Source organism: Mixophyes fleayi, chromosome 4 (genome assembly GCF_038048845.1).
Source record: "Mixophyes fleayi isolate aMixFle1 chromosome 4, aMixFle1.hap1, whole genome shotgun sequence".
NCBI lineage: Eukaryota > Metazoa > Chordata > Amphibia > Anura > Limnodynastidae > Mixophyes > Mixophyes fleayi.
The window spans coordinates 340,759,771-340,775,454 of record NC_134405.1 but is presented as its reverse complement, the minus strand read 5'-3'; the positions used below and the strand labels follow the sequence as shown (position 1 = coordinate 340,775,454).

The 15,684-nt window shown below is 43.9% G+C and overlaps 1 protein-coding gene across 1 annotated transcript; it reads right to left on the bottom strand.

The window, feature by feature from the left end:
• Window positions 1–1,970: 1,970 nt before the first annotated feature.
• Window positions 1,971–8,611, bottom strand: ATP6V1E1 (ATPase H+ transporting V1 subunit E1). The gene is made up of 9 exons (XM_075210705.1): window positions 8,461–8,611; window positions 5,806–5,871; window positions 5,415–5,524; window positions 5,251–5,317; window positions 4,809–4,898; window positions 4,655–4,723; window positions 4,069–4,163; window positions 3,500–3,587; window positions 1,971–2,782 (listed from the first exon to the last, which is right to left on the bottom strand). Exons 1-9 carry the CDS (start codon window positions 8,491–8,493, stop codon window positions 2,720–2,722), a joined length of 681 nt encoding a protein of 226 aa, XP_075066806.1. The 5' UTR covers window positions 8,494–8,611; the 3' UTR covers window positions 1,971–2,719.
• Between the last annotated feature and the right edge of the window lie 7,073 nt (window positions 8,612–15,684).

The window sequence follows — 15,684 nt, the reverse complement described above, 5'->3', positions numbered from 1 at the left end:
TGCGGTGTCCGGACTGGAGCACGCGGCCTCATGGGTCAGGTCAGCCATGTAACACAGAACACGCACTATAGTCACGTATGATGTACATGGCTGCAGCTGTTGATAGGCACAGTGCAGTTAATCTGGAGCCGTATACCCCGGCCGCAGGAGTGCGTATTGTGTCCAGTTGTACATGGTTGACACATCCCTCGATGAGGCATCAGAAACGTTATTACTGGTGCCTCGTACCTCAGCTCTTTGCATCCGCCTCCGAGATCTGGCTTCATGTTCGAGAGACGCATTTGTACATAGGAGGCTAAAGCATGTGTTTGCTGGTTGGAAAGAATTAATAAATATAGAGGATATCATTGTATATAGCTATAAGGAAGATTATATTTACAGTTGATGTAATGTGATGCAGCAGTATTACCATCCAATAGTATTTCCCATGTTAATTTACATATCATGCACACGGCACTTGTACAACGCGGAGGCGGCCCAGGAGCCTGCGGCACAGAGCCTGATGGCTCGCCGACTCCTAGGGCGTTACCCGCCTGCAGTCTTATACTGGCTGCCTTTAAATATCTAGCCAAAATGTAAAGTTTACAGACAATCTGTTGTCCAGCGATGAGGTTTGGGGCCACATATACATATATACACATACACATATACAGTCTTAATGTACAATGTAACTAATAAATGTGTTTTACTTGTGATGTTAATTCTGCCTCCCTGTATGATATAAGTATTACTAGGACAGCTGCGCCACCTTGCGACAGACAGAGTGTACTGCAGGTATATGGATTTTAGGAAGATTAACATTGCACAAGGAACGAAGGGCACATAGATGTTCTGTCATTCTGACTCTGATAAAAGAAGCGTAATATTTCAGCACTGCACCCACTTTCCATATATCTTGTAGGGGTTGTTCTTTAGGAAAGATTTGCATTAAAGGGCCGTCCTTCAGATTAATTTAAAACCATTTACATTTTCCCATTACTTACACACAGAGAAGGCCGAGATTCTGTGGCCTAAACCACGTAGTTTTGCAGCAGATAGGGGGCCCAGAGATTGCCTAACCCCACATGCTGGAACAGCATCAGACTGAGCGATAAACAGAGCTGGTTGTTGTGGCCCCGACTGTCCGCTTTAAGTGTCATTTGTGTAGAGATTTTATGTCTCCTGTACCAGTACCTGCTGGAAGTATGAGTTAGGCAGGAAGCAGAGATCCTCTCTGCATTATGTTACACTTTGATAATAAAATCTGATTTTATACAACTGAAGTGCTGTTGTTCTTTGTCCGACACTCAGCTCAGAGCAGCGTCCTCTGGGCGCCGCATCTGCGCTATCCCATCAGGCTCCGTTTTTCTCACTTTACAACTTGTGCATAAAGATTCCAGTCTCTACCTCAAGCACCGGCCCAAGATATGAGAGGATTCATATCATCCCAGCATGAAACCTAATTCCCACAGACATTGTCCGAAGGTCACGACCTACATGTGCCAATCCAACGGGAAGCCGCGATCTACTAATCAGCCATTGCAGCGATTTATAGAGGAGATTGGCGTTTACAGTAATAGTCAGTAACCTATATAAGAGTATTAGGTGGACTAATCTCTTATTGACCAGTTGTAATTAAATACTTTTTTCTAAAAAAAAACAAAAATAACCTCCCATAATCAATTCAATATGCAAATGAGTCAGACTACAGACAATGTTATTCACATGTAAAAATAATATAAAAAGAACTCTAACAGCAGCTTGAGGACAATGCTGGCGTGTGTTATTATAAAAAGGCACTTTTGCTATTAATACCCATCGGACTGGATCACTTCCATGGGGAGGCAGTGGCCCCGAGAACAAGCTGCCACAATCGGTTTAAATTACCATATAATCAGCCGATTGAAACCAGGTCCTCTATAGAGAGCGATGGAAATAAGCGGCTTTAAATCAACACAAGTCCTCTACCCTAGATAAATTAAATAAAGACGAGAGGTTCACAATACTTTAATTGTAATAAATAAAAGACAACTTCACCAGTTGAGACTGGGGCTTATTGGAGAACCACAAGTACCAGAAGAACAGGATGTGACGGGCTCAGTAACACACAGGCAGATAAGAGGGTGCAGATGCCCAAACAGGACCCTGAGCGCTGATCTTGCCCTCTGGACTATGCTCATGAGTGACAATGTACACCAAGCTGTTGTAGATTTACTGTTATTTACACAACTGACAGCACAAGGACAACAACAGCCACAACGACACTTTAGCAAGAAGGTTCCCGGCCGCTGGTCCGAGGAAGCTTCGGAAACACGTTAACATTGCTCCCAGGTCCTAAAGAGGAGATATCCGAGCACAGGACTAGTTATTTAAGGTTCTACAACTGCTGAAGGGGAATTAGACCCCTTAACATCACAGTGGGCTATTAAACAATGAGTCCGATAGATCTTATGTACAACCCCAGGGGCCAAGGGACTGGAGTGATAGATTACACATGCTGAGCATCACAGATGAGCATCACAGAATACAATAGCAGCTTCAGGACCCCCATCTCCGAGCTGACGGAGCCCCTCTAGCTTTACCTCCCCTCGGCCAGTGACCCCTGACAACATTCTGCCTCTTTCTACACAATTCCTAGGTCTAATATTGAAAGCAAACAACAAATAAAATAGACATTGGGACATAGAGCATATAATATATTTTGGATCCTCTCTTCGCTGTACACCGGGCAGCAGAGCGCTCAGTCCATGAACTTGCGATTTGTGTTGGCACCAAACAACGCGACTCGAATCTCTGGCATCATCTGGGAGGGGAGACAACAGGTAAATATATATTAGTGTATTAACCACCATCTTAGTGCTTTCTAAGCAAATAGACATTCAGGGATTCGGAGAACCACAGTCTGGGAACCTACACTGGACCCAGACCAACCAATCACATTTCTGTTCTAGAACAGTTCTCACTGTCTCTGAGGAGGGTATGTCGGTGCTATAACCAATAGATCACCAAAACTGTCCTGCAGACATGACCTTAGGACAAGGTGGACAACGGGCAGTTAAACAGCTAACGCCAATAGTTTTGTCTTTAGCTATACAAGAGACCATTACTGTATAAAAAGAGCTTTGTTTGACCATGTTATGTATTGTTCCAGCTGTAACTTCTGGATAATCACCAGTCCCTCAAACTAACGTATAAAAGTCCTTGTCAGGACTCTGAACAATAAACCATCAAAGCTTGAATGGGCAATTTCCTTTTTAAAAATACTTCACGTAGTTTTATTTTTAATATAGAATGACACTATATGAAATTAGGATAGTTTTAATACATTTCGAAATCAATAAAATGTATTTTTTAATAAAGAAGGACATTTTGACTTAATACCAGTAATATATAGATATTTAGGGCCTCAATATTTAAAGTTTGATTCACATTTCCAGATGTGTAACTGAAAACTACAACGTTACCCCCACTAGAGCGTCAGAAGTAAAGGACGGCGGGTCAGGAACAGCAGGAAACGTACCTGCTGCGCAATCAGGTCCAGTCGGCTCTCTAACGTATTCGCCACCTTAATCTTTCCCTCTGCGTTGTACATTTCAATGCCTCCGGCGCTGCAGGACACAAAACAGACTTAGATCTCCGCCAAACCAAAATCTGTCTAATATTGTTGTCCGATTCCTCCCCTCATTTCCCAGCTCATCCCTAACCAGGGTCCAGTCACACAGCGCCAGCACATTGACAGCACCGGACGTAGAACAATGAACGTTTACTTTTTTGTGTGAACTGCTGTTGAAAAGACAGTTTACTTCCAATTTCTGCTTACACCACTATTAAAGAATATCCCCCCCAAAAATTGTTGTTAAATTAGGTGCCCTTTGGATGTTTGACCCATGCCACTCCAACCTCCTGGTTGTCTGTAGGAGTAACAGCCCCCAGGTACCGAACCTTCAGTCCAGGAATCTACCACACTCCTATCCTTGTGTGACCCCCTGGGTGGCGCTGTTCTGTCATTACCTACTGGCGATATCTCGCCCCAGTAATCAATATGGCAGCTTACACTCGACAATCATATAAAACACACACATTACTTACATTTCAGGAGTCAGAAAATTCTCTTGGTCAACGATCACCTCTATGTTTCGCTTAGTGGAGGCCTTGTAGACTGGAATACTTTTCTGCACAGAAGCCTGGAATAAGAACAGGGAGTTAGGGATGACCGGCCCCCATGATATCAGAACGTGCAGGAGTATTATCGGGCATCGGCAGAAACAAGAACCGAGAAGAGGGGTAGAAAACTATCACAGTAACAGCTAACAAAACGCAGATCTGAGATGGAGAAGCCAGAACACTGATCGCTGACAATCTCCAGACTTAACGCCAATTATGATATACTCAAGATTTAAGAATTAATTCAGGGATTACAGCTAACGCTTGCATCGTGCTCAGATACCAACGCAGACATGAGTATGGAGCGGTTGCGATGCTGCAGGATCTGGGACTAATAAGCCCCAGAAATAAAGGCACATTTGGCACAGACAAGCAGCGACTAAACACAGGATTGGCGGACATGTAAGGGGAGGAGCCTGCTGCGTTTCACCAGCTCTCTGCGCTAGATGACAGTCTCTTCCCAGCGCAACGGTCACATGACACCTAGCCACGGACATCCCATATGACTCACTTTCACAAGAGGCAGGTCCTGCTTCCGGCAGCGGATCAGAACCTTGTCTTCTAGGAGCTGGTACAGACCCTGCAGGGAGGAGGAGGCTCAGATATAAGACAGGTTGTCTGCAGGGATTAAGTACAAGTTATCACAGCTCAGAACTGGTCTCTACCTGGAGAATGAGTCCGTCCAGCAGGGCCTGGTACCGAGCAGAGTCCTTCACCACCCTGGCGAGCCGCTGCTTGGCCTCGTTCAGCAAGTCCTGTGAGAAGTGGGGTCAGTTAGAGCGACATCTCCAGCAGCAAATTACAGGGTCACAGCAAGAGGGGGATTTCCAGGAGCAACATTCACTATAGAAATGTGTTTATTTGGCAATATTTTACCCTTTTTCAGAAAGGTCTGTTGTGCAACAGCCAAGAGGCAGGGACTGAGGAGAAATATAGGAACACGGATAATATTCAACACCGTGCCTCAGAAAATAGAGGGGACTATACAGCTTTAGGGGTGGTCTCCCCTGCAACATGACACGTATCACCATTCATATATACAACATCACAGTCTAAGATGTCTCAAGGCAACGATGAGTTTTGCAGTACGGAGACCGGTGGACTCACACTTATCAGGTCATCTCGCGCCTTCAGGACCTTCAGCCTGGCCTGGTTCATCAGATTGGACATCTGACTGTAGGAGACGGGAGAGAGGGGTCACATTAGATCACGGTCCTAGATCAGAGGCCAGAAGGGATCATCGCCCCTCTTACCGTCCGCCATGTACTTACATCTTCTTCTGCTGGTCAATCTGCTTCTCCTTCTTCTCGTAATACTCCATGATCTTCAGCCTCTGAGTCTGGACCAGTCGGCCCTTCTCAATGTTAAACTCTTCTTCTGCCTGAGAGATGACAAGTGCGACAGTCGTTACACAGAACCGCTCTTCCACCGCGCAGCAATTCAGCGCGAGTCGTCTCCGGAACAGGGAAAAGGTTTCCTCAAATCTCTGCTCATGTCTCAGTGACGAGAGGAGAAGATGAGCAGAGATTCTGTACCGTATTAGGCAGCAATGTGCACAGACGGACATCACAGCAACTGAATCCCTCCCTAATCACCCTGTATCACACGGTTACATCTATACACAGCGATTACGTCATATTTATACAATTCCACCCCAATTACCTTAGCGTCAATCTCCTCCGCTTTTTCATTGGCTTCCTGTTCAATGAACGCCATCATGTGTTTGATCTGCAAGAGAGAACGCAAACCATCTAAATGGAGATAGCGGTAACCTTCAGTGCAACATGGATGGTAAATTTGTCACATGAGATGTGGAATATTATTATCACATAACTATGCTACATATCGGATACACTAAAAGCATAAAGTGCACCAGTCGCCCCCTCCCCCACAACACGTGGTAAAATACGTGACCCCTTCTCGCACTTTGGAAGATACAAAACATCATACAGGAGAGGACTGAGAGGTTGGATATACAGATGTCATATATACATCATCTCATTTTAAAGGAGTGATTGTAGACCCAGCAAACCTTTTACACTACAGAACCCAAGGAGGGGAAGGAGTGTAAAATTCAGCTATTACTTGGTAATGCAGCTGTAACGTGATTGTTGAGCTGTGTATCTGCCGTTTTGTTTTTGGGGGGGGGGGGGGGGGTTCGATAGAGGGACCATGTTTATGTACTTTTACTTTGTATCCAGTAGCTGCACACATATATGTATAGTAAGAGTATCTATAAGAGGATCTCTCTGGTGACGTCGTCATCACACATAATATTGTCACTACATTCAGATATTTAGGAAACAGAAGACGCCAGACCAACTTAGGAGCTGCAGTTACCCTCGGGTCACCTCCCAACACCCCCGATTTAGTACAACCACCGTCAGCCCTCTGGGTCTTGTTTACAGTGATCAGATCTATGGAAATTACCCAGAAACAGCTGTTTACATATCAAACACCTGGTGACGGCTGCATTAGTCAGGTCTACACCAGTGTTACATTATATAAGGGGGATTTGCCCTCTATTTGGCTTCTTAAAGACTCAACGTATATTGTAACGACAGCACATTGCAAGTTTAATCTTACTTACATAAAACTAGCACCATAAACTCAACTGTTGGCAGATAAAAGGGAGATCTAAATATTGATAAAAGTGACCTAACAGAAGCCCCTCATCTCCAGTATAACTGACCCCTAGAGAGCTGGTTCCCCGGATCATATACACCTCTTATCTCCATAGGACTCAGGGATTCAAACTGCTTCAGACAATGCCAACCACACACCAGCAGATGCCATCTGACAATCTGGTTGATTACAATCAAATTCTCCCCCCAACATAGCAGCAGCTCTGAATAATCACAATATGGAAGATCCGATTGGCTGACGATTCCCCGGAGTAATTGACCTCATCAGCCAACCAGGACGACAGATAGTGGCCCTTTACTTTGTGCTCCAATATTTTGGCCCATTCACACAGACAGATCTGGTATTAAACATTCCCATCAGATGATCAGAGCCAATGTTATCACTACTAGTGGATACAGAGTGAACCTGTTTATAGGGGAGTGGGGGGGGACAGGACAGGCTGCGTTGTCACCCAAAACAAAGTGTTGGTCGGATCCTGAACTAACTGCCCCGAGTCCCGCTCAGGCCGGACGTGGTCTGTACACAGATCCAGCTGAGGGCAGACTGGGCTTAGATCAATGTTTACAGACAACACAAAGCTGAAGACTGAGGAGACCTAAACCCCCTCCACCCCCAGGAAGGGGGGGGGGCAGTAAAATGACAATTTTAATAAGATGGTTTAAGAATTTAAAGAGGCTGCAACAGCCGCACCCGGCAGTGACCGGGGGAGAACTCACTGAGGGCCTGAAGTGTGCTGCTCACTCACATCCTAATATTTACAGATAATTTAGCTCACAGTAAATTACAGACACAGAAAATGGGGAAGAGATTTTAGTTCCTGAATCTGCAGCTCTCGGTCACAAGACCAGAAGTCAGGAGACTCCGAGTCCTCAGATCCCATTCAGAGGATTCAGCTGCGATTATAATAGAAGAACGCCCCTCCACCCAGGGGATACGTACGGGGGACCCACAGGGCCCTGCGGGCGGGGGGAGGACTGTCAGGGGCCACCAGGTACAAAGCTCCAGACACCAGGATCAGAGTCGTAACTTAGAATTCTAGCGCCTGGGGAGTGAATGTCAAATACCGCCCCCCCCCCCAGCCCTCAATTTCAACCAAATTAACCTAAAATATTCCTAAACTGCGCCCCCTTCAGCGATGCGCCCTGGGCGGTCGCCCCCGTCCCACAGCCCTAGTTACAGCTCTGACCAGGATATCGCAGCCACTGATCTGTCTGGGTCAGATACATCCACCATTAACACATTAATGTCACAGCTGCTGCAGAACCTCAGCAGATGTCAGGAGGGCCCCATAGAGTTACTGCAGCGATGTCAGAGGACTGAGGGTCAGAGTAACAATAACAGCAGATAAATCTATGTACAGCGGGTGTGATGGGGACACTGGAGACCACGGAGGACTTATAGTCTGAGGAGAGGAGACCGGTAACACTGCCCCCCCCCCCCCCCCAGGGGCCCCAAACCCCCCTCAGGGGGCCAAGGAAGGGAGACCCACAGCCCCCACAGTCACCAGGGAGACCCCCAGGCTCCATCCTCTGCAGGCCCTATGATCTGGGGAGACCCCAATCACATGAGCAGCCCCCGGGCCCCGTCCTCACCTGGGGGGCCCCGTCCTCACCTGGGGGGCGCCTGTCCCTCCTCCAGCCCCCACTACACAGAAGATAGACCCCGGCTCACCTGCTTCTGGACGTCGGCATCGCTGAGGGCCATGGTGCCTGAGTGAGTGCGGGAGACAGCGGAGAGAACGGGAGACGCAGTGACACGGAGCACCGGCTGCTTCCTCTTATACGGCGGTCACCTGACTCCCGCAGCCACGCCCACCGCCCGGTCATGTGACAGGCTGGGGGGGGGGGTAGCTGGGCACGCCCATCTATCACATGACCCCGCCCACTGTATCTGTCTTTTAGTCTCACAATGGTCATTAGATCCTGAATATAACTCTACTCTGTATATACTCCTCTATCCTCTGTATACAGCTCTATCCTCTGTATATATCCCTATCCTCTGTATATATCCCTATCCTCTGTATATCCCTCTGCTCTCTGTATACCCCTCTATCCTCTGTATATCCCTCTATCCTCTGTATATACCTCTATCCTCTGTATATCCCTCTATCCTCTGTATACCCCTCTATCCTCTGTATACAGTTCTATCCTCTGTATATACCTCTATCCTCTGTATATCCCTCTGCTCTCTGTATATCCCTCTATCCTCTGTATACCGCTCTATCCTCTGTATACCCCTCTATCCTCTGTATATATCCCTCTATCCTCTGTATATATCCCTCTATCCTCTGTATATAACCCTCTATCCCCTGTATATCCCTCTATCCTCTGTATATATCACTCTATCCTCTGTATATCCCTCTATCCTCTGTATATCCCTCTATCCTCTGTATTTATCCCTCTATCCCCTGTATATCCCTCTATCCTCTGTATATATCCCTCTATCCTCTGTATATATCCCTCTATCCTCTGTATATATCCCTCTATCCTCTGTATATCCCTCTATCCTCTGTATACCCCTCTATCCTCTGTATATATCCCTCTATCCTCTGTATATATCCCTCTATCCTCTGTATATATCCCTCTATCCTCTGAATATATCCCTCTATCCTCTGTATATCCCTCTATCCTCTGTATATATCCCTCTATCCCCTGTATATCCCTCTATCCTCTGTATATATCCCTCTATCCTCTGTATATATCCCTCTATCCTCTGAATATATCCCTCTATCCTCTGTATATCCCTCTATCCTCTGTATATATCCCTCTATCCCCTGTATATCCCTCTATCCACTGTATATATCCCTCTATCCTCTGTATATATCCCTCTATCCTCTGTATACAGCTCTATCCTCTGTATATACCTCTATCCTCTGTATATACCTCTATCCTCTGTATACCCCTCTATCCTCTGTATATCCCTCTGCTCTCTGTATACTCCTCTATCCCCTGTATATCCCTCTATCCTCTGTATACAGCTCTATCCTCTGTATATATCTCTACTCCCCCCCCCATCCTCTGTATACCCCTCTATCCCCTGTATACCCCTCGATCCTTTGTATACCCCTCTATCCCCTGTATATCCCTCTATCTCCTGTATACCCCTCTATCCCCTGTATATCCCTCTATCCTCTGTATATATCCCTCTATCCTCTGTATATATCCCTCTATCCTCTGAATATATCCCTCTATCCTCTGAATATATCCCTCTATCCTCTGTATATCCCTCTATCCTCTGAATATATCCCTCTATCCTCTGTATATCCCTCTATCCTCTGTATATATCCCTCTATCCCCTGTATATCCCTCTATCCTCTGTATATATCCCTCTATCCTCTGTATATATCCCTCTATCCTCTGAATATATCCCTCTATCCTCTGTATATCCCTCTATCCTCTGTATATATCCCTCTATCCCCTGTATATCCCTCTATCCACTGTATATATCCCTCTATCCTCTGTATATATCCCTCTATCCTCTGTATACAGCTCTATCCTCTGTATATACCTCTATCCTCTGTATATACCTCTATCCTCTGTATACCCCTCTATCCTCTGTATATCCCTCTGCTCTCTGTATACTCCTCTATCCCCTGTATATCCCTCTATCCTCTGTATACAGCTCTATCCTCTGTATATATCTCTACTCCCCCCCCATCCTCTGTATACCCCTCTATCCCCTGTATACCCCTCGATCCTTTGTATACCCCTCTATCCCCTGTATATCCCTCTATCTCCTGTATACCCCTCTATCCCCTGTATATCCCTCTATCCTCTGTATATATCCCTCTATCCTCTGTATATATCCCTCTATCCTCTGAATATATCCCTCTATCCTCTGAATATATCCCTCTATCCTCTGTATATCCCTCTATCCTCTGTATATATCCCTCTATCCCCTGTATATCCCTCTATCCTCTGTATATATCCCTCTATCCTCTGTATATATCCCTCTATCCTCTGAATATATCCCTCTATCCTCTGTATATCCCTCTATCCTCTGTATATATCCCTCTATCCCCTGTATATCCCTCTATCCTCTGTATATATCCCTCTATCCTCTGTATATATCCCTCTATCCTCTGTATACAGCTCTATCCTCTGTATATACCTCTATCCTCTGTATACCCCTCTATCCTCTGTATATCCCTCTGCTCTCTGTATACTCCTCTATCCCCTGTATATCCCTCTATCCTCTGTATACAGCTCTATCCTCTGTATATATCTCTACTCCCCCCCCCCATCCTCTGTATACCCCTCTATCCCCTGTATACCCCTCGATCCTTTGTATACCCCTCTATCCCCTGTATATCCCTCTATCTCCTGTATATCCCTCTATCCTCTGTATATATCCCTCTATCCTCTGTATACCCCTCTATCCTCTGTATACCCCCCTATCCCCTGTATATCCCTCTATCCCCTGTATATCCCTCTATCCTCTGTATATCCCTCTGCTCTCTGTATACTCCTCTATCCCCTGTATATCCCTCTATCCTCTGTATACAGCTCTATCCTCTGTATATATCTCTACTCCCCCCCCCCCCATCCTCTGTATACCCCTCTATCCTGTGTCGGTGGTGGTCACTATATCGATGATAAAACCACTGACACCAGTTACTGGGACACGCTGAGGCCGAAGCTGTCGTTCCCGAGTGATTTATAATCCCGAGCGTTCCAAAAACTGACGAGCAACAGTAGTTAACAATACAAAAGCCAGAGAAAGGACGCTGGATGTACATTGATGTCCTCAAAGTCTTAAATTATTTCACAAACTATTATCAGCAAAATGTTAGTGATATGTGCAATGTGTGTGATTTGTGTCTCTAATTATTATATATAGGGTGGGTTAGCCTTTAAATGTTATGGGGATATTGTTATATATTAATATGAAGTTATAGTCCCCCATATTTATATATAGGGCATAACTTTCCCATAATCTGAATATTCAATCCTCCTTTATTGCTAATATGGCTTCAATTATAACAAGTATTGACCCTTAAAGGTACTGAATAGTTCTAATTAAACGTGTATATATCATTAATGTTTTCATTCCATGTGTTAATGATATCTGATGTTCTGTTTGTGAATCTGGAGCTGTATAGCCTGGTATTGTGTAGCGATACTAGTAGGCTAATTGTATTATTCTCATAGGCGTGTAAACTACCGATTCTGTAAGGATAAGTCACGATTCATCTCAGTGGCTCAGTGGTTAACACTTCTGCCTCACAGCACTGGGGTCATGAGTTCAATTCCTGACCATGGCCTTATCTGTGAGGAGTTTGTATGTTCTCCCCGTGTTTGCGTGGGTTTCCTCCGGGTGCTCCGGTTTCCTCCCACACTCCAAAAACATGCTGGTAGGTTAATTGGCTGCTAACAAATTGACCGTAGTCTCTCTGTCTATGTGTGTGTGTGTCTGTATGTTAGGGAATTTAGACTGTAAGCCCCAATGGGGCAGGGACTGATGTGAATGAGTTCTCTGTACAGCGCTGCGGAATTAATGGCGCTATATAAATTGATGATGATGATGATGATTTGAATTCGCTAAATTCCCAATAGTATTTAGCTTGACTCTGAGTGATATTTCATACATCTAACCCGCTATAAAGGTTCTCGGTTATTTCTTATCAAAATTATAACAGATAATATTCTGATATTCTGTTTGTAAACCTGGAGCTGTATAAGCTGATATTATGTACTGATACTAGCAAGCTGACTATATTATTCCCTACACGTGTAAACTACCAGTTCTATAAGGATAAGTAGCAATTCATATCATTTGGATTAGCTAGATTCCAAGTAGTATTCAACTTGATTCTGAGCAGTATTCCGTACATCTAGCTCGCTATAAGGATTCTCTGTTAATATCATATCAGATTTAATAACGGAAGTATATCATCATCATCATTTATTTATATAGCGCCAGCAAATTCCGTAGCGCTTTACAATTGGGAACAAACATTAATAAGACAATACTGGGTAATACATACAGACAGAGAGGTAAGAGAACCCTGCTCGAAAGCTTACAATCTATATGACAATGGGAGTTAGAAACACAAGGGCATGTGCTACATCATATTGCACAATGGACCAGCCAGACTGCAAAGGTAAAAGTACTGAGTGGGCTATGTGTGTTGCAATGTTGGTCTGAAGGTTGTTGTCTTGCGTTAGCTGTGTAGAGGATGGTAATAGGGTAATCTAGGGAAATTAAGATGATGGTTGAGGAATATCATAAGCTTGTCTGAAGAGGTGGGTTTTCAGTGAACGCTTGAAGGTTTGAAGACTAGAGGAAAGTCTTACTGTGCGAGGGAGGGAATTCCACAAAGTAGGTGCAGCCCGGAAAAAATCCTGTAACCGAGAATGGGAGGATGTGATGAGAGTGGAGGAGAGACGCAGATCTTGTGCAGAACTGAGGTGTCGAGTAGGGAGATATTTTGAGACAAGTGAGGAAATGTATGTCGGTGCAAAGTATATGATTCTCATCTTGCTAATACTTCTGAGGGTTGGGCCAGTATGAAGATTGAAATATATTGTTGATAAATTAACGACGCGCGTTTCGCTATGAAGCTTTTTCCAGGGAACCCCATTCAAACTTAGAGCTGGTTTTTTATTTGATCAGTGACCAATCCGTTTGTATATTTCAGAAGCGTCTCTGACTGGAGAATATGTTCCTATATGTAATGTAACTTCTATCACTGCCGGTTAGTCCAATTGAGGATTCAACGATTCAATATGTTCCTATATATTGTTCTGTAATAAATACAATTGTAAGTTATATTTCTTGTATTTAATCTCGATCGCTACTAGCAAAATTGCTATGGGGATTCAGTAAATCTATATACAGTTCTTCTGTGTCCGATCCTATGTTTGATACAAATTATCATAATATTTGTCCTCTAGTTGAAACATAGTGTTTTTCTAATAGTGTTAAATTACATGTGATCCTATCGGCGATATGTATAAAATATATATAAAACTGAAAACAGTCTTGGAAGATGTGTTTTGCCATAGTTGTTACATAAATTTTAAATAAAGGTTATATTAAATATTATATATTTCATTATTTTACAGTGAAAAAAACAAAGTGATGTTGTATTAATATGTAAATCCATTAGTTGTATGATATGTGACTAAATATAATTGATATAAAGTTATAAAATATAAGAATTATATATAAATGGCATAATAAAATAATAAATGATAAAAAGAGAAAAGTGACAAATAATATTGTGATAAACTGTTTGTGATAATGTGAAATAAGGGTGTATTGTGTTCATTTGTTATATACTTAAAAATGCCCAGTGTGCTAAAAGTGAAAGATTAAATTGTGTCTTTTAGTGCTAAGGATAAGTGAACTATTAATGTTCTCCATTGTTATAACTATTTACTATAGTTTAGTGCTATGAATTGTGTCCTTGCTTCAGTGTCCTTTTAATACAGAGGTTTACAAGGGAGTGTCCCACATCTTAGGCCTTCCCTGTCTTTTAGGGCTTAGTTACCCTGACTGGGTGTATGGAGCACTGAAAAGGTGGGGGGGGGGGGGATTTTGAGTTAAAAACTTGTTTTTTAGTTAGAGCAGTTATTAGATGTTACACCTGGAGCGCACAGTGTTTAGTGCCCATTAGGGGAAAACCTTTCCCTGTAGTGAGGTGGGGGACAGTATTCTGCACGAGGTTTTGAAAATAAGGTAAATGGAGAGGGGGCCGGATGGATGCTGAGAGCTGGGGTAGACTCTGGCGGAGGGTTGAGACATCCCTAAGTGGTAGCTGACATCTGTCAGTCTCTCGATCCTTCGCTATCTATCCTGTTCTTTCACTATTAGATTTTGTGGAAATCATTTTATTTAGTAAGGTTTACATACATTTATAGTTTGTTTTCATTTCCTGCCTATTAAGGGTGTGTGGGTGGTAATATAGATTGGTGACGGGGTGTAATGCAGAGAATTGTCTTATAAGATGTCATGTTTCTTTGATGTATATGATTATTCTCATTTGTGAAGTGATCCAGTAGTTTTTGTGGAGGGATTGGAGAATTGGGTGTGATGATAATGTGAAAGTTCGTTCCTATTGGTCCATTTCACCCCTTGATGTTGTATATAGTCTATTTTATTTTTGAAAAAGCGATTTGGGATTTATTTTTGTTGAAATTTTTAATTAAAAAAAATCAACTCTTGCAAAACTGCAGCTACTTATTCAAAATGGCATCTGTGACCACTTTGCCACCTGATTGCATGCCCAAAACAGTGTTGGGCCAGATAAAAGACAATAGTTTTATATATAACTGACCCCCCCTGTGTTGATTCTCACACAGAGAATCAACTTGGTGGCCCAACGGCATTTAACCCTTGCAAAACTGCAACTTATTCAAAATGATAAAATGTGGTGATTTTGCCCCCTGATTTAATGTGCAAAACCTTGTTGGGTCAGGATAAATACTACTGCACTTTGTATAAGGGATCCCCCTTTAGTGCTAATCTGATGTGACATCAGTGATCCAGATTGATTTAATCCCTTAAAAATAAGATTATTCTGCCTAAGAAGCTGGATGATGAATAAGGAGCTGACTCCAGGGGTGTTATACAGTTATATATCAGTTATATATCTATATCACACTCACAGACCACGTGACCACACCCAGAGGTGACTCAGAGTCAGAGGACACACTGTCCCTTTAACAGGTTACACCCCCTCCAGCTGGTGATGACATCACGGGGCCCCGCCCACCGCTTGCCATGTGAGCGCGCCTCCGCGTTCCAAGCCTCGTTCTGCAGCCAGACCCCGCCCTCACCTCTTTTCCACTCCCCTTTCATTAGCCCGCCCACGGAGCTGTCTGCGGGCGCTGATTGGCTCCCTGTCAGTTGGTGGGCGGACCCGTGTTCGCCCTGCGCCCTGATGTCACG